This window comes from Caretta caretta, chromosome 1 (assembly GCF_965140235.1).
Source record: "Caretta caretta isolate rCarCar2 chromosome 1, rCarCar1.hap1, whole genome shotgun sequence".
Lineage (NCBI taxonomy): Eukaryota > Metazoa > Chordata > Testudines > Cheloniidae > Caretta > Caretta caretta.
Genome location: NC_134206.1, coordinates 340435346 through 340458299, shown reverse-complemented (window position 1 = coordinate 340458299; position 22954 = coordinate 340435346). Strand labels below are relative to the sequence as shown.

Sequence of the window (22954 nt, the reverse complement as noted above, 5' to 3'; positions counted from 1 at the left end):
GGAGTCATTTTGGCGGGGTGAAGGGTCCTTCCCGGAAAGGGGAATGATGCCTGTTGTCCCGGGTCCCGCCCCTCTCCCAGACTCCCACACGTACACTGCTCAGGAAGTGGGTGGCCACGGCGCTGCCTGATCCGTTACCGGACCGGTAGAGGGGAGGGGTCCTGATTGTCCCTGCGTCGCGGAACAGGGCTGGCAGTCACGTGACTGGCAGCGGCCGGCGCCTCGAGCGAGGAGGGGGCTGCAGGGGGAGGGGAAGCCCGGACTCCCCTCGGCCAGGCAGGCCCCCGCCGCCATGGGCAGTGAGTATCGGGCGGAGAAGCGGGATCCGACGGGCGGCGACAGAGGAGGCTGGGGGAAGGGGCGATCGGGGCCACGGACACCAGGTGTGCGGGTGGGGGCGCCCTGAGGGACAGACAGACACCAGGGTGGGCGCCTGGGGGCGCCCTGAGGGAGGCGGGGACGGACGGACCGACGGCTCCCCGGGCTGGGCGTCTGGGGGTGACCTGTCGGAGGGACGGACGGACCGAGGGCAAGAGGCGACCGGAAGGGGGCTGACTGACAGACACTAGGCTGGAGTGAGGGGCGATCTGGGCAACAGAGAGACCCTCGGCTGAGGCGTATGGGGCAATCCAGCGGGAGGAACAAGCCTTGGCTGTAGGGGGATGGTACAGGGGAGTTGTGGCCGGCGAGCGGGAGGCTGTGACTTGGAAGGGACGTGTGGGAGGATTGGCCCAGGGGTGGCTGTAGAATGTGCTGGGAGAAGTTGGGGGTGACCATGTCCATGAGGGCGTGATTCTGCCTGGCTAAATGCGCTGGGGAATAATACACCTGTCCCAGGCAAGGGGAAACGAATCATTAGGGCTGTGGATCTTTCTGTGGGTTTGTCCAGCTTGCCTGTTCTGCGCAGGTCAGGAGGCTTTGACCACACTGGCCTTTGCCCTTGCCTGCTGAAGTGCCACCCGTGGCCATGTGGGGCCATGCCTGTTAGTGACACCATGCTTGTCCAAAAAGAAAAGGAGTACTAGTAGCACCTTAGAGACTAACCAATTTATTTGAGCATGAGCTTTCGTGAGCTACAGCTCACTTCATCGGATGCACTGGTTAGTCTCTAAGGTGCCACTAGTACTCCTTTTCTTTTTGCGAATACAGACTAACACGGCTGCTACTCTGAAACCATGCTTGTCCAATAAGACTGCCTGAGATCCCCTGCACGGGAGCTCTGGCCTTGCTCTATGTGTACTGTGTGTTTGTATGTACTGAACAGGCTGAAGCAACAAACTGAGAGAAGAAGAATATGGTTCGAAAATTGAAATCTCATTCTGACTGTTTAATTTCCAAATTTCTGTTCGCTGTCAAGCCAACATAATCCAGCTAATCTGTTGGCACCTGTTGGATTTTTGTAGGATCTTCTGGCCTTAGTTTACCAACAATGGAATCATTTCAACTTTATAAATGAAACATGTCTTTTAATGGCCTGTCTTATGATTTCATGGCGCCAAGTATTAAAGTGTAAAAATACAGCCTAATAGATTAGAAAATAAGAAAAAGGGATCATTTCAGTTCTGCCTGCATATTTGTGTGTGGGTGGATTGGTGACTTGATCTTTGCTGATATTCATGGTACCTACTGTGTCTTCTTATAATGCACATGCTTTGGAGGCCAAAAAAAAATTTTAAAAAAATCATTCTTTGCTCTGGAATTTGTTCCAATAAAAGGGATCATACTGTCTAACTTGTTCACTCTTTCTCAGTTAGAAATATTAGGCAGAACCACGTCAAATGATAAAGGAACTAAAATCCCACACTGCTCTGATTACATCTAGTATTTTAGAGAGCTTAAAATGACAGGTGTTTCTTTTAAGTGACTACTTTGGGAAACTCCATTCTATTATATGATTTAGGATGATTTTTTTCCCTCTGCATATTTTAGTGCTATTATAAATCAACATCTTGTCTCTGTATTTACCTAACATGGAAAGATAGCAGATATTCATCTTCAGTTAATGTTTAAGTTCCAGCTTACTGTCATTATTATATATAATACTTCCTTTCATGAGTATAAAAATGACACCAAGTCAAATCTGAAGGAAAATTCAGACCTTGTTAGTAAAAACCATTAAATTCCATCTCAAACTTTTGCCATGTTTTGTCATGAATTTGCAGATAGTGGTAAGAGTATGAATTTATGTATGCAACTCATTTTTTGAATGTCATACAAGTAGTTAATGTGCATATTTAAAGGGCTGAATCCTAGGTAAGAAAGTGAGTGCTGTAATATGTAACAGTTCACTATGATTCAGCTTGAAAAACTTATTTTATTTATTTTTTTCTTTAAACAGTTAAATTTTTAGAAGTTATTAAGCCTTTCTGTGCAGTTTTACCTGAAATCCAGAAGCCTGAAAGAAAGGTTAGTGCTGTGTTTTGATTTTTGCTTGTATTGGGTGAATTCATAGATTATTTTAGGGATAGAATTCATAGATTATTTTGTGAGGGGACTCAGTCACTGGGTCCCCGTCACTCAGTAGACAATTGTGAGGGGACTCAGTCACTGTGTCCCTGGGTGTTTTAAGCCTCCAGAGCCTGAATAGAGCCAAGCCAACACCCCATCCTTGGGGTTCTTAAGTATGCTCTTGGGGTGCAAACCTTCTGTCTAGCACCCCCTACTGAGGGCTGGAATCAGCTCTTTAGCCCCTGGACTCAGTGCTGACCATTCAAACTCCTCCATAGGTTAAGCATACCCACTTCCAGAACTCCACCCAAAGGTGTGAGCCTTCTGGGTTACTGTTTGACAGTGCAAGGAGGCCTATGGCAAGTATAAAGCAGGTAACAGTCGCTTTGTACACATCTAATACCATTGCTCTTTTACTTAACAGATAAAGCATGTGAGTACAGATCATTTTGCAGTGTCCCTCTCTAGCTCACCTGTCCCTAGGGAGTCCTTGTGGTTCCTCAGTATTCAGGGATGTAGTCACGGTCCCTAGCCTCATCAGCTCCCTATATGTTGGATTGCTTCTCCCTCCTCTTGAGCTGGAGAAAATTGTCACCAAAGATGCTCCTTTTTTATAATTTTCCAGTCTGTTCTGTTGGGTGACTCCCTCATCAGCCTCAACAGGTGACCAGAAACCCTTACCATGTTTGTGGCCAGGCTACCTTTGCCTTTGAGTTCAGACTTGAAAAAATGGTTGGCAGCCATCTCTTTGTCATGTAGATGGACAATCCTAAAATTTAACAATTCTGTTGATAGCTGTATGCCAGCACATCTCAGGAATTATAGTTCAAGATGGAGGTTAAAAGACAGTGGGAATGTAAAGACGGTAAGACCAGCCTTACAATCAAATGGAGTTTACAGTCTGATACAGGTACTTGCAAAGACTTCATAATCTCACACAGAATACATAAATTGTCAGTGTCTGTGTGTGTTGTATGCTTTACACTTACCACTTGGCCCCTGGAATAGGTAAACCAGAAGTCTCTCACCTTTGGGTGTAATTCTAGGAGTGGGTGTATTTAAGCTATGAGGGAGTATAAATGGTTTGTACTGTGCCCAAGGGCTGGACAGCAGGCTCCAGCTGTTAGGAGGGCATCCCTGGGGTGCAGTCTGGGAGCTGGGGTACCACTGAGCCCCCTAACCCTGGGCTTCCTCTCACACTGTACTGCTGTGACAAGCTGCAGAGCCCTCCAGCCTGCACTTTTACCAGCATACATACAGGTAGGGCCACACCCAGCTGCAGTTACATGCGGGCTCTCTGACTAGCCCCTGCATAGGAAGGCTACAGTTAAGGCAACTCCCAGCTCCCCAGATGTGCACCCCCTCTGGAGTATAAATCCAAAATTATACCGTCTTGCGCTGTACAGCGTAAGTTCATAAAATTCACCCTCTCCCTCAATGTGGAGAGGAATATGCAACAGCCTTTGCTCCTGAGTTATGATTCCCAGCCACTTCATTCCAACTCACTGGTTTAGATAAAGCAAAAACAAGTTTATTAACTACAAAAGATAGATTTTAAGTGATTATATGTGATGGCAAATAGATCAAAGCAGATTACCTAGCAAATAAACAAAAAAATGCAAATTAAGCTTAATATACTAAATAGATAGGATGTGAATAGCAGATTCTCACCCTAAGAGATGATACGAGCAGGCTGAAGATTTTTAAGGGCAAACTGCACTTGCTTTACAGCTTGGAATCCCTATGTGTTTCATTCATAGGCTAAAAGTATCTTTGGTCTGAGTCCAGCACTTCCCCCAGTTCAGTCTTTGTCCCTTGGGTGTTTCCAGGAGTCTTCTTGGGTGGGGAGTGAAGAACACCAAATGATGTCACTCCCTATCTTTTATAGCTTTTACGTATGGTGGGAACTCTTTGTTTCAAAGCTTGGTTCCCAGACCAGTCTGTGGAAAAATACTGACATCCCAAGATGGAGTCTAGAGACATGTGGTCTCATCACATGTCCAGTAGAGTCATAGCAGCCATTACTTGGAGGCTGTCTGTAGCATTTTCAGGAAGGCTTCCCGGGTGGGAGATAAGCTTCTCCTAAGGCCTGTTGTTTTTTCCTAATGGTCCATTGCCCTGAATAGGCCCTTTCCCACCCACTGTCTAGACTGAAAGCATCTTGTCTAGTGGGCATTACCCAGGTGTAACTACATTTGAAGTACAGGTACATAGTTAACATTCTTAACTTCAGACACAAAAATGATACATGCAGACAAATAAGATAATCGTATTCAGCAAATTATAACTTTCCCAATGACACCTCACATGATATATCTTGCATAAAATACATCAGAATTATTCTATAATTGTATCATAATAATATCACTGTGAAGAATTTGGCATGCAGTGTCATAGAGGGTCTGTGTCCCAAGAGTTGCCTAGGAACTCGAAGACTGTAGCAGTGGCTGGGCACTGGAGGCTTAAAATGCCCAGGAACTCAATGGCTGGGTTCCCTTTCAGCAGTCTAATGAGTGTCAGAGAGGGGCACTCGACTGAATCTGACACCTATTATCAAATTGAGCAAATCAACCCTTAAATTCTGTTTTTTGAGCAAAGCAGATCAAACTCCTTGAGTCTCTCGCTTATAAGGCATGTTTTCCTTTAATAATTCTCATGACTCTTTTCTCTGAACCCTCTGCAATTTATCAACATCCTTCTTGCATTGTGGACACCTGAACAGGATGCAGTATTCCAGTAGGGGTCACACCAGTGTCAAATACAGAGGTAATATAACCTCCCTACTCGTACTCAATATTCCCCTGTTTATATAACCAATGGTTGTATTCACCCTTTTGGCCACAGCACTGCACTGGGAGCTCGTGTTCAGCTGATTATCCCCATGACCCCCAAGTCTTGGTTCCCAGAATAGAGTCCCCCGTCTGAGGCCTCATGTCTTTGCTCCTAGATGTAGTACTTTACATTTGACTGCATTAAAATGCATATTGTTTACCCTCATCCAGTTTGCCAAGTGTTATAAAATCACAGACGATTAGGGTTGGAAGAGATCTCAGGAGGTCATCTAGTCCAACTCCTTGCTCAAAGCCGGACCAACCCCAACTAAATCATCCCAGCCAGGGCTTAGTCAAGCCGGGCCAGTGATCCAGATTATACTGTACCAGTGCCTCTTCATTATTTACTACCCCCAATCTTTGTGTCATCTGCAAACTTTATCAGTAAGGATTTTGTTTTCTTCCAGGTCACTGATCAGTTTCTAATATGTGTGAAAGTTGCATCCAGTCCTCCTCCCAATTAAATCAGTTTCTCATTGTATTCCGTGAGAGCAAGAAATGTGCTTTTCTCTTTCTATTCTTTTCTCTCTCATGAAAAAGCATCATTTGTGAGTTTTGATTGGATATGTTAATATTGTAATTACAGTAGTAATTATAGTAGTAGTAATTACTACTAGTTATAAACAGATAGCTGTGGTTCATATTTCCCTGGTATGCATAGTTAAAATCTGTTTGAACAGGATGTTTTCTAAACTAAGAACTTGAACAGACTGAAAACACTGTGAGGAGGACACTTATGTCACTCATTTTGCACCAACTGTAGGTGAGAAAATGTCAAAGGAGTGAAGTGTCCAGGCATATCTGATCCGATAACTTCGTGTTGTTTCAGTACTTGTTGTTTCTGGCGGTAGTACCTGGATGGCCCTTTTCTGTGTCTGGCCTATGGCCTCAGAAAGCTCATTTCCTTTTTCCTTTCGTGTCAGACTACAGCTAAAGAAACTTTTCTTACTTTTGTGGCTTGAGGGTGTACTGGGTGATACAAAGCTGTGTTTTCTTTGATACTGAAGTGTCGTCATAGTCTTGTAGAGCCAGAGGGAATATGGATTTTAGTTATCACACAAGGTGCCTTAAAATATGAGTGCAAAAAAGATGGCGGACTACCCTAAACTATTGGAAAAAGGTGGTAGGATCCTTGAAGCTAATAGTTTTCCCCATTGTTTTTCAGGTATGTTCTGGGAGGTGTGTGCTGGGATGTTCTTTTTTTAGGCCATTGTGTTGCTTTTCTGCCCCAATCCCTCTTACATTAATGTATCATAGATAATTATATACATTCCACTAATGCCAGTGTAAGTTAGATTGTGTAACTCAACAGCTAGCTTACATATTGGTATTCTTCAAGTATTACATAGGAACTTCACTACTGTCACATTAGATATATCAGATAATCCGTGTTAAACATCAGTCAGTGTTAGAAATCTACTGTTACGGTTGAATACTCTGGCTCTGAACTCTACATGATGTAGCATTTTATGTCATAGAATATTATTATATTATGATCTCTAAATATGTAGTGTTAACACAGGTTTGTGATTAATCCACTTTTTCTAAATTCTGTTTTATAGATCCAGTTCAGAGAGAAAGTACTATGGACAGCTATTACACTATTCATTTTCTTAGTGTGCTGTCAGGTATGTACCTGTTTACATGTGCATGCACGCACATAGGCACACCCCCCCCCTTTCTGTAAGACATGCAAGAGGATATAATGTTTGTTTTTAATGTTGGAGTAGTGAGGATTCCTTGTATATCTGTACCAGTTCAGTTACTTTGTAATTTTACATTAAACGTTTAAGTAGTTCTGTCAATGAAACTTGCTCTTGTGAAGCATCCTTTGTTAAAATTCATACGGTTTTCCCCCACAAAAATTAACTTCTTGTTACACCCTAATTTTCGGACCTTAGAAGGGCGTTGTGAACTTGAAATCTAGTCTCATTTGAAAAATAAATTAAAAGTAGTTTCAGGTTTCACACCTACCCTTGATTTCCTCTGACAATTTCTTTGATTTTACTATATCATCTTTCCTCTTTATTTAACAATTATATATGTTTCTCTCCTTTGTTACTGTGTGTGAAACACCCATACAAATGGGGGACGCTGATAATAGAGTAAAAAGTGAAACTACGTACAAAGTGCTGCCAAATTCACACAGTAAACAAACTGAAAAATAGATTTGTCTTTTTAATCTTATAACTAAGACGTTAGTTGTAATAGTAAGTTTTTAAAAAAATAGAAGCGTGATTGTTTTAAATTTAGCCATGCTTTTAACAAGATGGCACAGTATATGGGTTGCAAACTCTACAAGGAAATAGTTCTTTAAATACTGTTTCAGTTTAAATATAAAAAATGGAATGGAAATATGGATAGAGATGTTAGTTACTAAAAAGCAAGCGTTTACAAATTTAAGTAGTGTTTGTAAAACACAGGCCAAGAATCATTAAAACCTAAATTTGGAGCCTAAGTTAACCTGAGAACATCTCATTGCATGAAGTTAATATAAATGTCCATTTAAACCTTTTTGTACATGGTTTTGCAGCGCTTTTAAATTGCACTTTAAAACATTGATTCTGAAATTGTAGTGTATAAAATAACCATTCTAGAGCCACTGAGTAATGGGTATATTCAAGTGATCCACAAAATACAGTCTGTAAGTTTTTGAACAGCGAAAGGCTATTTAGAGGCCAAAGGAAGTCTTCTTTTAAAATTGGCTTGTTTTCTTTTGGGGAGCCATTAAAATGTTTGTCTGAGATGGAAGAACATACTATTTCAGCACTGTGTAGCTGCTAAATGTATATTAAATGTAGACTTTGAATAGTGGAAGCTTTACAAGGATTACAATGGTAAAATAGGGAAGAAACAAGTATAGACTGATTTTCAGTAAGTAGTTTAGTTTAGAAGAATGTAGATTTCAGTCTGACAAAATTCCTGGGACACATTTTTTCCATAATTGAGGTAGGTTCCAAAAGAGCTAATACCTCATCAATAGGGCCCTACCAAATTCACAGTCCATTTTGGTCAATTTCATGGTCTTAAAATTTTAAAAATCATAAATGTCATGATTTTAGATATTAAATCTGAAATTTCATGGTGTTGTGACTGTAGGGGTCCTGAGTCAAAAAGGGACTGTGAAGGGTTGCAAGGTTATTATAAAGGGGTTGTGGTGTTGCCACCCTTCTGCACTGCTGCTGGCAGCAGTCCTGCCTTCAGAGCTGGGTGGTTGGAGAGCAGCAGCTGCTGGCCAGGAGCCTAGCTCTGAAGACAGCGCTGCTGCTGTCATCACAGCAGCACAAAAGTAAGGGTGGCAGGGCGTGGCCTTCAGAGCTGGGCACCTGGCCAGCAGCTTCTGTTCTCCGGCCACCCAGCTCTGAAGGTAGCGCAGAAGTACTGCGACCCCCCTACAATAACCTTGAGACCCCTCCGCATGATCCCCTTTTGGGTTGGGGTCCCCAGTTTCAGAAACACTATTCTCCCCCATAAAATCTGTATAGTATAGGGTAAAAGTAGACGAAAAACCAGATTTCACAGCAGAGACCAGATTTCAGTCCGTAACGTGTTTTTCACAGTCATGAGTTTGGTAGGGCCCTACTCATGAAGGGTTAACGAACTGCTTCCAAAGAGTAGCATAAGAAGAAAAAGAAAAGATTTTTGAACCAACAAACGAATCAGTAACAGATCATTTTTATCTGTTAAGCTTTAGAAGATTTGATGATGTGTGCAATTCTCCATCATAGAGAATTATGCAAAACTTGTATGTGCAGTGGAACCTCAAAGGTAATGAACGCCAGAGTTACGGACATACTGGTCTGCCGAACACCCTGTGAAACTGGAAGTCCTCAATCAAGCAGCAGTGCAGACCAAAAAAAAAACAACAAATATTGTACTGTGTCAGGGCTTCAGCCACTGGGGGACTGGGCTGCAGCCCAGAGGTGGGAGGTGTCAGGGCTCTGGCGGGGGTGGTGCTCGTGGCTTCTGACCCTCTTGAGCACCTGGACTCAGGGCTTTAGACTAGGGGGGTAGCGCTGGGGCTTAAGGCTTCAGCCCTGCGGGGGCTGCTGGGACTCAGGGCTTCAATTATGAGGGGAACGCCGGTTTCAGCCTCAGTGCTCTCCCTGTAGCTAAAGCCCCGAATCCCCTTCTGTCCCCCACAGCTGAAATCAGGAACAGAGCTGCGGGGCTGAAGCCCAGATCCCAGCATCCCCTTCGGGGTTGAAGCCAGAACAGAGTCATGGGGCTGAAGCCCCAGCGCTCCACCCAGGTCTAAAGCCCTGAGCCCTCAGCCAGGAGCCCTGGTGGCCCGTAGGGTCAGAAGCACCAACTTCCTTCTCCCAGCACTGAATCCTGGCTGTCCCCCTCCCATTCCCCCCAGCGCTGTGGCTGCAGTCCCAACTCCCCCGCTGAAGTCCATAACGTCTTGTTCAGAGTTACAGACCATTTCAGAGTTATGGGCAATCTCCATTCCCAAGGTATCCGTAACTCTGAGGTTCTACTGTAGTCAAAACTTAAAACTGTTTCCTAGTATCTGTAGGGACCAAATTATATATGCAGAAATCCTGCATCATATGGTATCAAGACTGAGAGGACAAGTAACAGTACATGGTGAAGGTGTATAAGCCAAAGGAGGCCCCGGTACAGTCTGGAAAGTAAGTGGAGTTAAGACGGAATAATCATTGTTCATGATGTTTTTAGAATAAGATAATCTGAACCAATAAAAAACAGTTCCAGGTAAAGTAGAACAAAATTCTAATCTACATCAAGAGTTCCTGGCCTGTACTGTTAAAACAGCAGCAAGAGAGTATGCCTTCTCTCAAACAGGATGACTGGGCAACAAAATGGCAGATGAAATTCAGTGTTGATAAATGCAAAGTAATGCACATTGAAAAATATCATCCCAGCGATACATACAGAAATGATGGGTTCTAAATTAGCTGTTACCTCTCAAGAGATCTTGGAGACATTGTGGATAGTTTTCTGAAAACATCCACTCAATGTGGAGCGGCAGTCAAAAAAGCAAACAGAATGTTGGGAATCATTAAGAAAGGGATAGATAATAAAACAGAAAATATCATATTGGTTCTATATAAATCCATGGTATGCCCACATCTTGAATACTGTGTGCAGATGTGGTCGTTCCATCTCAAAAAAGATATATTGGAATTGGAAAAGGTTCAGAAAAGGGCAAGAAATATGATTAGGGGTATGGAACGGCTGCCATGTGAGGAGAGATTAATAAGACTGGGACTTTTCATCTTGGAAAAGAGACAACTAAGGGGGGATATGATTGAGGTCTGTAAAATCATGACTGATGTGGAGAAAGTAAATAAGGAAGTGTTATTTACTCCTTCTCATAACACAAGAACTAGGAGTCACCAAATGAAATTAATAGGCAGCAGGTTTAAAACAAACAAAAGGAAGTATTTTTTCACACAACGCACAGTCAACCTGTGGAACGCCTTGCCAGAGGATGTTGTGAAGGTCAAGAGTATAACAGGGTTCAAAAAAGAACTAGATAAATTCATGGAGGATAGGTCCATCAATGTCCATTTGCCAGGATGGGCAGGGATGGTGTACCTAGGCTCTGTTTGCCAGAAGCTGGGAATGGGTATCAAAGGAATGGATCACTTGATGATTACCTGTTCTGTTCATTTCCCTTGGGGTACCAGACATTGGCCATTGTTAGAAGACAGGATACTGGACTAGATGGAACTTTGGTCTGACCCAGTATGGCAGTTCTTTTGTTCTTCTGATCTGTTTGATATATGGTATCAAAACTCGAAAGGTGAAGTTAATTACCATGCTGGCTTTTATTGACTTAAATTTGTGGTTGTTTCCATTCATGGTACTTTTCAGAGTTAAATGATTTTAAATATTTCATTTCTGTGGTTGGGGAATTAATCATTGGTGAAAATATTTGTATTAAGTTTTCTGCTATGTCTCTTAACTGTAAAGAAACACAATATTAGGACCCAAAGGTAAAATTAAGTTAGCAACTGAATGCTTTCTGTTTTCATTTTCAAATCTGAAAACTTTTTATTTTTATATATTCATCGAAAGCTCAAACACTCTGATGCAAAAATGTCAGTGAAATACAAAACCAATAAAATTTACTATTTTATTGTCTTCCTAACACATGAAGACCAGTATATTTAATTTGTACAGGTTATTAAATATGTCTCTCTCATATTGTGCTTTGGGTTTTCCTCAGAGGATTATATTGCTTGTCGTATAAATTTTATGCTCTGGTTTTAATGTCCGAAACATGAAGAATATTGGAATAAATTATCCAAAGCAATGTATCTATAACCTGAAACCAGTTCAGGATTACTCTTTATAGTATGTATTTGTTTGTACTTTATGCAGTCTAGCTTTACAGAGTAGTCTAGACGTTTAGTACTACACATATCTTTACAGATACCTTTGTTTGGAATCATGTCATCAGACTCTGCAGATCCTTTCTATTGGATGAGAGTAATTCTTGCATCAAACAGAGGTTAGTAAATTAGTCATCTCTTCACTGTTTTTCTCTCTGGTATTCTATTAATTTAAACTAGTATGATTGACAATTGATAGACATTAAACTGATTTTCAAGTATTTGATTTCATGGAGTCTAGGAGTCAGAATTAAGTACTTTGTGAGTGTTTAGGACAGATGTAATACTTTAAATTCATAACACTTTTCAAAAGCCAATACAGGTATCTCCTATTTTGAAAATAGCATAGGAATTTGGCATCATCTGAGGAGCAAATGAAATTCAGCTTGATGCTCTACTTTTGGAAAGAGTATCTCAAATATGTATGGCAGGTAACCTACCATATGAATAAATGATTCCCACTTATTGATAATACTAGTTTACACTTTGAGATGCTTGGAGTAGAAGGTGATTTATAAATACTAGTGAATTAAACCACAAAATACAACTACAAAATAGATGAGCAAATAATTTTACAGGTCTGGAAACTGAAGGTAGAGAGGTTGAGGCTTGCTCGAGATCACAGTGCACCTGTGACAGAGCTGGGATTAGAACTCCTAGCTCTGAGTCCTTCTCTCAGTTGTTCAGATCATGCTGCCTCTATTGCTAATTCTTGTTCTGTTTTGTTGATTTGTATCTGTTCTCAGTCTGCAGCAGTTTAGGTCTTTTTTTTTTTTTTTTTTTAAATTAACTTTGCTGATAGTTTTATGTGACAGTATATTAATTCATTGCAAGTGAAAGAAGGGTAATCAAACTTGTCAGGGCTGTCTTTGTTTCTCATTTGCACAGTGCCTGAAGTAATGCTGTCCTGAGCCCCAAGCGATGCCTCTAAATGATACTGCAATGTAAATATTTGGCTTGCATATATATTTTTTTCAGAATATTATCTCCTTTTAATCACTTTATACACACACACGTACACACACACAAAGATAAATTAAAAAGCTGACTTGATATACTGTGTACAGATGTGGTCCCCTCATCTCAAAAAAGATATACTGGCATTAGAAAAGGTTCAGAAAAGGGCAACTAAAATGATTAGGGGTTTGGAACGGGTCCCATATGAGGAGAGATTAAAGAGGCTAGGACTTTTCAGCTTGGAAAAGGAGACTAAGGGGGGATATGACAGAGGTATATAAAATCATGAGTGGTGTGGAGAAAGTGAATAAGGAAAAGTTATTTACTTGTTCCCATAATATAAGAACTAGGGGCCACCAAAAGAAATTAATGGGTAGTAGGTGTAAAACAAATAAAAGGAAGTTCTTCTTCACTCAGCGCACAGTCAACCTGTGGAACTCCTTGCCTGAGGAGGTTGTGAAGGCTAGGACTATAATAGGGTTTAAAAGAGAACTGGATAAATTCATGGAGGTTAAGTCCATTAATGGCTATTAACCAGAATGGGTAAGGAATGGTGTCCCTAGCCTCTGTTTGTCAGAGGGTGGAGATGGATGGCAGGAGAGAGATCACTAGATCATTACCTGTTAGGTTCACTCCCTCTGGGGCACCTGGCATTGGCCACTGTCGGTAGACAGGATACTGGGCTGGATAGACCTTTAGTTTGACCCAGTATGGCCATTCTTATGTTCTTATGATATGGCCTATTTGAATCAAAATTGTAAATGTTTTTGTTCTTCCTCATAGTTAAGATTTTGACTATGAAAACAATATAAAATGTTGAACTGGCCACATACTAATTTTGGCTCTTTGAAACATTGAGCATTTGGACCAAACAGTTAAACTGGCAACATGCTCGGAAAGAAGAGACTTTCCTATGATTCGCTGAAGGATGGATAAACCTTCAAAAAGTCAAAATTTATAATGCTGGCTTAGAACCAAATGTGTAATAGCTTTGGGAGATTTTATTGAATTATTTTTTTAATAGCTTTGGAATCTACTGTATTATAAATGCAGTACACCCTGGGAAGTGTTATGAGCTTCAAAGGACTATTTCACACAAAGTGCCAGAGAAGAATGAATTTTTGGGACAACGCAGTTAAAAAGGGGTTTTCCAGGAAATCTCTGTATGCCCCTGCTGGTTATGTAAGAACTCATCCTTTTGAAGCTTCCCCCTGAGGAGAGGTGACCGGCAGACATGAGGACGCTATCAAAGGCCCAAACTGTATAAAGGAAAGGATGAATGAGCTAACAGCTGTTATGATCTTGTAACCCCAGAAAAACCCTGTGGTGGGATTTGAAGGACTGATCACCTGCCAGACCCCTTGTTGGAGTTGGGACGATCTCTAGTAAACTTATTAGCATGTGTTTAGGTCCTTTTATTGTTTTTCATGTTTTTTCTTTTCTGTAATGCTTTCACCTTAAGTATAAATGTGCTCACTTAGAAAGGGCTGTGTGGTAACTTCTAAGTGCGTGCAATTATGCTGGGTATAGCCTCGGAGGAGAAAGCAAAGCAGGCCAGCTCATGCAGTCTGACTTTCTGGGTAACTCACGTTGTAAGCAGGGAACTGTGCAGTCTGGAAAAACCCCAGTCAGGATGGGGAGAGACATGGGTCTCTACCCAAGAGAGCTGACAGCTAGAGAGCCAGAAGGCTAAAAGTAGTTTCAGGAGAAGTAGCCCTGAATTATTACAGACTACACTGCAGATATCTATGTCTTAGGAGGTATTGTTTCAATTGGTAGCATTTTACCCTCAGAGCTGATACTGAACCAATATCCTAGCAGAGAGCTCGGAGGCATGGTGCTAGTAGATGATACAAAAATCAGAACATTTTAATAGCCACATGACTTGTTTCTTAAAAGTGTTAATTTAATCCTGCTGTCCTCATCAGATTCTAATGTGGGTAATTATATTCTGCCTTCCTAAACGCCGCCTGCACCTTCAGTTGGAAATTCAGTGGTTCTCTGATTGGTGAGTGATAAATCACAGTGGCCTTCTGAGACATTTCTGATGGTCCACAAAATGGACCAAGAAGTTGAGAGATACGGCTGACATGAGAGGAGAATTCAGGGGAAGACTTTCCCTAGTGAAGTGTTGAGTATTGTGAAATCCTGGAGAACTCACTACTTACCCTGTTCAGCCTCTGTACACATCAGCTTTGGATTGTAGGGTAGTTTCACAAAAATGTTTGAAGTGAAAGGCTACACATATTTCTCCCACATTGCCTTCAAAACTTCAGATTGTGACACAGCATTCTTCGTTTTTGAGGAGATAGCGATTTTTTTCTTTGAGAGTTGTTTGAAACATCACTAGACTGGAAAGTGTTTGACTGAAAGGATATGAAGAATAGTTGTTTATTTTTTATTGCAGGTCAGAACCTTTCTAAAGGCCCGATCCTTAGAGGTGCAGGGGTTTGGGATGTGGTTTAATAATTTTTCTTCCTCTTCAGGGACTTTGATGGAGTTGGGTATCTCGCCCATTGTGACATCTGGTTTGATCATGCAGCTGTTAGCTGGTGCCAAGATCATTGAAGTTGGTGATACACCAAAAGACAGAGCTCTTTTCAATGGAGCCCAGAAATGTGAGCATTATTCTGGTTAAAATTACTAAACATTTCTATTCTTGGCAAACCAAAGTGTATAACTAAAATGCTAGATACAAGGCATCCTTAGTATACTAACTCAGCAACTGCCTATAAATGAGCATTGCTTGCTTTTTGTTTCAGTGTTCGGGATGATAATTACCATTGGGCAGGCCATTGTGTACGTCATGACTGGGATGTATGGAGATCCTGCTGAAATGGGTGCTGGAATTTGTCTCCTTATCATAATTCAGGTACAAAATTAATTCTTCTATGAATAAATACTTCTGTGACATTCAGATATAGTATAGATGGATTGAAAATCCTGACCCTTCTCCTACTTCCCCTAACAAACCATTGTCTGTCTTCTCTTTTCTTAAGTGTTCTTAACATTGTAAACAGCACATCCTAAATGTATGTAATGCATATATGTGAAAGGCATAAAATCTCCCAGAAGGACAAACATACATGCAGTGGTTAAATATGTTCAAGATGTCCCAGATAAGTGCGTCGTGTTTGATCCCATTTGTCAAAGCTGTTAAGTATTAAAACAGGAGTAGGTGGCTTTGAAAACAGTGGACACTGGGTTTAGGAAATTTCTGATTAAAGGGTGCAAATAGATCCTAATGAAATCTTATCAAAGCAGTCCATGCACAATGAAAGAAACCAACACATCACTTCTGTGTAGAAAACATTTTTATTAAACAATGTGACTATTATTGTCAATACTGAAAAGTTATGTAAATATAGCAAGAAGACTCCTGCTCTTAAATTCCTGACCTTCTGACTTTGAATCTGTGTTGGGGGGTTAGAAGGGAACAGGACATCTAGATTTAATATTGAATACTCCCACATAATAATGAAAACATGATCAGTAATATTTTTAATACTTAAATTCTTGACTGATTTATTCTTGTTTCTGCTTACTCGCATTTCTTTCCCCACAGTTGTTTGTTGCTGGTTTGATTGTGCTGCTGTTAGATGAGCTGCTGCAGAAGGGTTACGGCTTGGGGTCTGGTATTTCCCTCTTTATTGCTACCAACATCTGTGAAACCATTGTCTGGAAGGCCTTTAGTCCCACTACCATTAACACTGGCAGAGGTACATTGCACAGATAACCATAACCGCACCAGTTTCACTTGATGCGTGCTAGAAATTAACTTTATTGTACTACTGAGTAGCAGTTGACTATGGAACTGTTGGTTTAGTGAGGTGCTGATTAGCTTTCAACAGTTGTTGTCCAAAAATGGAGACTAAACACTGTCAGATCCATAAGAGTAACTTTATCAAGAATAACAATCCAAAGGTTCGCTTCTGTGGCTTTAAATTCTAGTGGTTGCAGTGCAGACTTTTTTTTTTTTTTTCCTCATCACCCTAATCCTTCCTTGACCTCAGGAATCTGGATTTCCTAGTCTGAATCCTGTGTTTTACTTTTAGCACACTGTGGTGCCCAGACATAGAAAGGTAGTGGATTTAGTATTTTCAAAGGAGATGTTTGTGGTACAGTTACTGTTTGTGAATAAGACATTCCTGTATTTAGTGTCTCCTCATAACACTCTGAAATACGTGTGACAGTTTGGAGAATGGGAATCCCACCTTCAGTTCTCTATCATGTCCTCAGTGTCCATGGCTGCACTGAGACCAGCCTTGGCCAAAGAGAAATGCTGCTTCTATCTATGCTGAGAGGTTATCAGATAGTTTATGTGTAAACTCCAAATTCTAAACCAGATTTTACCTTGATTGATTGCATCTCCAGTTTCTGGCATTTTTATTTACTGTGCTTGCTTGCTGCTCCTTTCTACCACTCCTTTTCTCTTCTTCCCCAACTTCTCCTCACTCCATTAAAAAAAGAATTGTTTTTGTCACATGGTTGAGAACTATAGGTTTTATCACAAAGGACAGTGTCCTGAATGTCCTTGTATTCTGCAGGCTGGAAGGGAATCTTACATTCTGACATACATGTTCTAATAGGACTACAGTACAACATATCTCATAACGTGTATACAGCACTTTTGCAAATATAAATTAATACCAGACCTTCTTAATTAGAAATTCACACTAATTTTTTACTTTAAAATTCAAAAAGAAAGATGGAGTGGTTTACTCTGTTTTGCTTTATATAGGAACAGAGTTTGAAGGTGCAGTGATTGCATTATTCCATCTTCTGGCTACACGAACTGACAAAGTCCGTGCTTTGCGGGAGGCTTTCTACAGACAAAACTTGCCCAATCTCATGAATCTGATTGCTACCGTCTTTGTGTTTGCTGTGGTCATATATTTTCAGGTAAATTAAAAGTGCAATCTACAGCTATAGGGCAATTACTTAATTACAAAAGGAAGAAGGATCCAGACTCTTAATTTATTAGTCTTGTACTGAAAGAACTAATTACAAAAGTTAAAATGGAACAACTAAAGTATTTGTCTTATAATTTCAGGGAGTAACAAAGTAAGAATTTTTTTTCTAATATTGTCATTTCACTAACAGACATTTGACATTACAGCTATTTAATTTTATACCCAAAACCACCTGTGGTTGATATTCAGATACATTTTTGTTCTGTGTTTGTACAGTGCCTAGCACAGGGGTCTGTGATTGGGGTTCCTAGGAACTATGACAACAATAATAATAAATACTACTACTAATTACATTAGTTACTTGTGAGATCTTTAACATTGCCATTAAATGCCACACACACTAACCTTTCCAGGTGAAGTACTTTCATGTTCTGGAAATGAAAAATAATTTTATTGCGAGTCTTAGTGGTTCTACAGTGTAGATAATACACTTAATACAGCACGGTTTGTTTTCGTGGTCAGCTCTTGAAAGAATATAGTCAGTCTCAGCCAGAGAGCCATACTTCTCTGTGACATGACTGGTTCAGTTGTTCGAGAATCTTGGAACTGGTGCATAGCTTTTGTCCTGTAAGTTTTCTCTAAATGTCCAGCTATGCAATATGCCTTTTTATGTAAATGTTTGATCATATTTAAAAATTGGACACTTATGATTGGTTTCTGTGAGAGATCAGTTTCAAAAGAATGCCCCCATGTGGAATAAGTGTCATCCAAGTTGTAAGGACTGAAATCTCTGGCTCCTAAACCATATGTGACTCTTAACATGCCTGTTCAGTCTAGGAGATTAGCTATAACCAGAAAACAGCAGAATGCTCTGCTTGCAACTGTCTTCAGAGGTTGGTTAGGCTTCTGCATTAAAAGCTGGTAAGTTTTGTTGTGTTTTTTTTCCCAAACCCTAGATACAAAATGAGTGCATTTTAAAAGGGTGCTGTTGGGTTTAGAGTGGGAAAGGGTTGTGTACAAGAGGTTTTATGGAACTCAGCAATAAGACATTCTAAATATCCTTAAGGTTTTATTTAAATCAGACTTAAACATTATATTTGCAGTTATCACTTAGAGACATTCCTAGGTTCAGAGCCCCATGTACTAGCTCTTGTTCAAACAATCTCTGTCTGATCCAAAGAATTTATAATCCAATTCCCCTCAGGACAAAAATTGTAGCATTGTGTGAACAAGTGAAAATCAGAACGTGAAACTCATCCATTTTTTTAACATTCCAAGTCAAGCAAAATGGCATAAATGATAGCTAATTTAAGGTGTTACTAACAGGTAAAAAAAGTTCTTAAGTGATTTTTAACCTGTAGTCTGTTTAGGTGAATGAAAATTCTAGGAGAAATGGCATACAAATTGGACAGCCATGTTACAGTCAATCATACGACTTAAATGCATAAAGATGACAGTGTAAATATTTGGCTCAATCCAAGGAAGATTCCAGAGTGCTGTTCTGTTTGTTATTATGGGAAAACAAACAAGCTATTCCAAAGGCTGTTTATTTCAGTCCTTGCATTCTAGGTTATCTAGTGAATACCGTATCTCATTAAGAGTGCTGTTGTGACATGCCTTTGGGTTTAGAAATAAACTTAACACTTCCTTAATTCTCTCTTAGGGGTTTCGTGTTGATTTACCTATCAAGTCTGCCCGATACCGTGGACAGTACAGTAGCTATCCCATCAAGCTCTTCTATACCTCCAACATTCCCATCATTCTTCAGTCTGCCTTAGTTTCAAACCTCTATGTTATTTCCCAGATGTTGTCTGTTCGGTTTAGTGGCAACTTCTTAGTAAACTTACTAGGACAGTGGGCAGTAAGTATCTATCACTTATAAAATAACTTTGATAAGTATTTTGGTATTTAACAAGTGGGAAGTTTAACTACTAGTTTTCTTTCAAGTTCATGCATCTACAGTCTTAATTAAAGGAATCTGAAACCTCCATAAAGAGGGTAAGGAGGAGAGTCCCAGAGATAATGAGTTGCCTTTTCTTCCTCCCATGTAGGATGTCAGTGGTGGTGGCCCTGCTCGCTCTTACCCAGTTGGTGGTCTCTGCTATTACCTATCTCCCCCAGAATCCATGGGTGCTATATTTGAGGATCCTGTCCATGTAATTGTTTATATCATTTTTATGTTGGGATCCTGTGCGTTCTTCTCCAAGACATGGATTGAGGTGTCTGGTTCATCAGCAAAAGATGTAGGTGTTCTGATAACTGCTCTAAAATACTGTGTTTTAAAATCTTGTCTCTAATTTAGATAACTAGCTTCTAACAGATCACAGCTATTATTCTGTATGACTATCAGCTGGTTATAAAACACTGCAGAAGTCTGATAGAAATGTGTGTCTGCAGGTTGCTAAGCAACTGAAAGAACAGCAAATGGTGATGAGAGGCCACAGGGATACATCGATGGTTCATGAGCTTAATAGGTAAGGAAATGCTGGCTCTCTGCAGCAGTTCGCCGCAGTACTATGTACCTTTAATACATTGGGTCAACCAAAGGTGGGGTCACCTGCAGAGCCACTAAGATTTGTGCCCAGTGCAAGATGCAGATGCAGCTTACTTTTTCACTCTTCTCACATGTTCCATACTATGCTGTCATGTCAGTTGGGGAAGGCAGACAGGAGGGACAAAGTGTTCATGGAAGAGTTGCGAAAAAATAGATGAAGGGAGGCTTCCTGTTTAAACAGGAGAATGGGGGAATTTGGGATGAGGCCATGGGTGGCTTTATTAAAGGGGAGACAACCTGATTTCCCAGCTTATCACTCAAATGATCACTACAGAGCTCTGACATCATGAAGCAGCTCTTCCTCCACAATATGTGGCACTGGAGCCCAAGCAAAACACATTATGCCTTGTCCCTGAGGTGGGGGTGAGGGGCTCCCTCCATTGTCCATTGGCAACATTGTCTGATGGGCTCCTGTGTTTTAAAAATCATGGATTGGAGTCAGCAACTTGCATTACAGTTAGTTAGGTTGTGGAATGTTTTCTAGAAAGGTACTAGTGTTGAAAGCTAACTGGAAAGCTAACTATTCTGACTAACTGGAAAGATCATTAGTCTCTTCCATGCTTTACCTGTGGTTTGTGTAGTTATTAAATACTCAAATGTGTGGAAGCATATTTGAAAACTACATTAGATAAAAGGGCTGGATAATGCTCAGTGGTGCTGCTATTGTTGTAAAGACCATTAATGTGTTGGAAATAGAAGTGGAAGGCATTTCGTTAATCACATTATACAATGTTCATGTATGCTTTGTAAACCTTTGTTATACCCCAGCCTTGTTTTTCCTGTGATGGGGTCTGCTGCAGCACAATCAGTGTGTGTCTGCTGGCAGGTACTTGATTGGAGGGAATTGGCGGCTAATTACTTAGAATGATTGTGCCCTCTTGCTGATGACGCTCATTGTAATCTTGCCTCTTCCCCCTCTTTCATAGTGAGATCTGGTGCAAAAGAAACAAAATGTTCTTGTTCGCTAATAGTTAAGAAGTGACTCTTTGCCGTATGAGTGAGTTTTTGCTCTTTCGAAGATCACACATTAAAATGACTCAAATTAACTATGTTTCCTTAAAATGTAGAGAAAAACTTTACCCTCAGGTGTGGACTTTACACTTGTATTGAAGGGAAGAATTTGCCCCAAAATAAATAGCGTGCTTAGCTACTGAAAAGCAGCAGTCTTCGGTCTCTTTAGCTTCCCAGCAGTTACTTAGCATGTACGTAGCATGCTATGTGGTCCAACCACTTTACAAACGCTAATCCTCACCACAGTGCTGTCAGGTAGACAAATATGTTTTGTTTAACTTTGTATAGTTGGAGAAACTGCCGCAGATAGGTGATGACTTACCAAAAGCAGTAGTCACTGGCAGAGTCGGGATGGAACTCTGAATTCCTAATGCCTGAATCCACTCATTCCTGTTGCTACTTCAGTTGGTCACGCACAGTGTGACCAACAACAAGGCAAACAAGACCCTTGGATGGAAAACATTAATTATGAAAACTTTCTGTTTCAGGTACATCCCTACAGCAGCTGCATTTGGTGGCTTGTGTATTGGTGCCCTCTCAGTATTAGCAGACTTTCTTGGAGCCATTGGATCAGGCACTGGCATCCTGCTTGCAGTCACCATTATTTATCAGTATTTTGAAATATTTGTAAAAGAACAGGCTGAAGTTGGAGGAGTGGGTGCTTTATTTTTCTAAATGTCCAAATATTTCACGATTTGCTTGAAAGGGAAAGTATTTTGACAACATGCCTCACATCAGTCCAATAATGCTGTCGTCTTTTTCTTTGTTTTCAAGTGCTAAGTCCCATTATCGTAATGGGCACTGAGCAATGCCTGTGTGCAGCATCAGTACCAGCTGCCTTAAGAATAAAGTTTACATTATCTTGTTTAAATAGATCTAGTGTTGCCTGTAATGCTGGAAATAAATGCATCTACTTTGCTATTCAGACACTACAGTGAGATGGTAAAATGTAAGAGTTTGATTATTAGTAAACATTTTGCACACAGCGTGAAGATCTTAAATTGATTTCCCCATTTTTAGTCAGAAAAAAATACCAGAGTGTAGATTGCCACATGCCAATATTCTTGAGCTTATTCAATAAGTTCTTGACAGAATTTGTATGTAATCTATATTTTACATGAATTACTTTTTATACTTTTTTACGTGCATTTCCCCATGGTTGTGCTTCAGTATTCCCTCTTCATTTGTATTGTCTCCACTTGGTCACCAAACTCCTCGTCATGAGGGTGGACAAATGTTTTACCTGAGATTGCTACTCCTCTCACCGGTGAATTGGTTCTGCTGTGGGGGATGCTGTATGTGCAAGGCCCATAGAGCACTTCCATTCTCAGCCCTGGGCTTCCCGCATGGTAGGTGCAGTCATGCCACCAGGTTGGCCTATACCTTTTGTATTTAACATGTACTTGTGAAAACTGCCACTGAAACTTCATGTCCACTTTGCTTTTGTGATTCTGAAGGACAGAGGCCTGCTTCCTAAAGCATTGTTCGGAGTGGGGAGATGGGGGAAATAAGCAATTCCTGTTGAAAAATTATTTATGTTGTCGTACTTTACAACAGCAATGTAACTAGTATAAACATTAGACAATAAACTTATTTAATTAAATTCTGTTCTTGTCTTATCTAAGCAAGTTTTTTCTCTTGTAAAAAAAACAAACAAACCAACCTGTTTGCTTAAATAACGTTATGGTGAAATTACTTCGTTTTAAATGAACAAACATTTGTTCACAGTAGTTTGAGTCCTAATTAAGCTGAGATTTAAAATACCTAATCATCCTTGATGGTTTTTCAAAGTTAAAGATCTGTTAGAGTAGTTTGCATTGTGTTAAATACATGCTAAGGTCTGGTCTATACTAAAGTTGTCAGCTACATCATTCA

General features: G+C 40.5%; 1 protein-coding gene across 5 annotated transcripts; it reads left to right on the top strand.

The window, feature by feature from the left end:
- On the top strand, positions 1-22682 carry SEC61A2 (SEC61 translocon subunit alpha 2). Of its 5 annotated transcripts, none has more exons than XM_048836585.2 (12): positions 14-383; positions 2339-2406; positions 6842-6907; positions 11685-11763; positions 15088-15219; positions 15364-15473; positions 16167-16320; positions 17343-17503; positions 19178-19375; positions 19566-19757; positions 19912-19988; positions 21568-22682. In XM_048836585.2, the coding sequence occupies exons 1-12, from the start codon at positions 293-295 to the stop codon at positions 21752-21754; spliced, it is 1515 nt and encodes a 504-aa protein (XP_048692542.1). In that variant the 5' UTR covers positions 14-292; the 3' UTR covers positions 21755-22682. The 5 variants fall into 5 exon arrangements, with proteins under 5 accessions (XP_048692544.1, XP_048692542.1, XP_048692543.1 ...); XM_048836586.2 differs by having other exon boundaries at positions 25-299; XM_048836587.2 differs by lacking the exon at positions 19178-19375 and having other exon boundaries at positions 1-383.
- Positions 22683-22954: the final 272 nt, after the last annotated feature.

Bases quoted from the DNA above. Each gene is read 5' to 3' on its own strand.
- SEC61A2 (XM_048836585.2), top strand. From the start codon at position 293: ATGGGCAGTGAGTATCGGGCGGAGAAGCGGGATCCGACGGGCGGCGAC. The intron at 384-2,338 runs GTGTGCGGGTGG...TTCTTTAAACAG, and splicing joins ATCGGGGCCACGGACACCAG to TTAAATTTTTAGAAGTTATT. The intron at 17,504-19,177 runs GTAAATTAAAAG...ATTCTCTCTTAG, and splicing joins CTGTGGTCATATATTTTCAG to GGGTTTCGTGTTGATTTACC.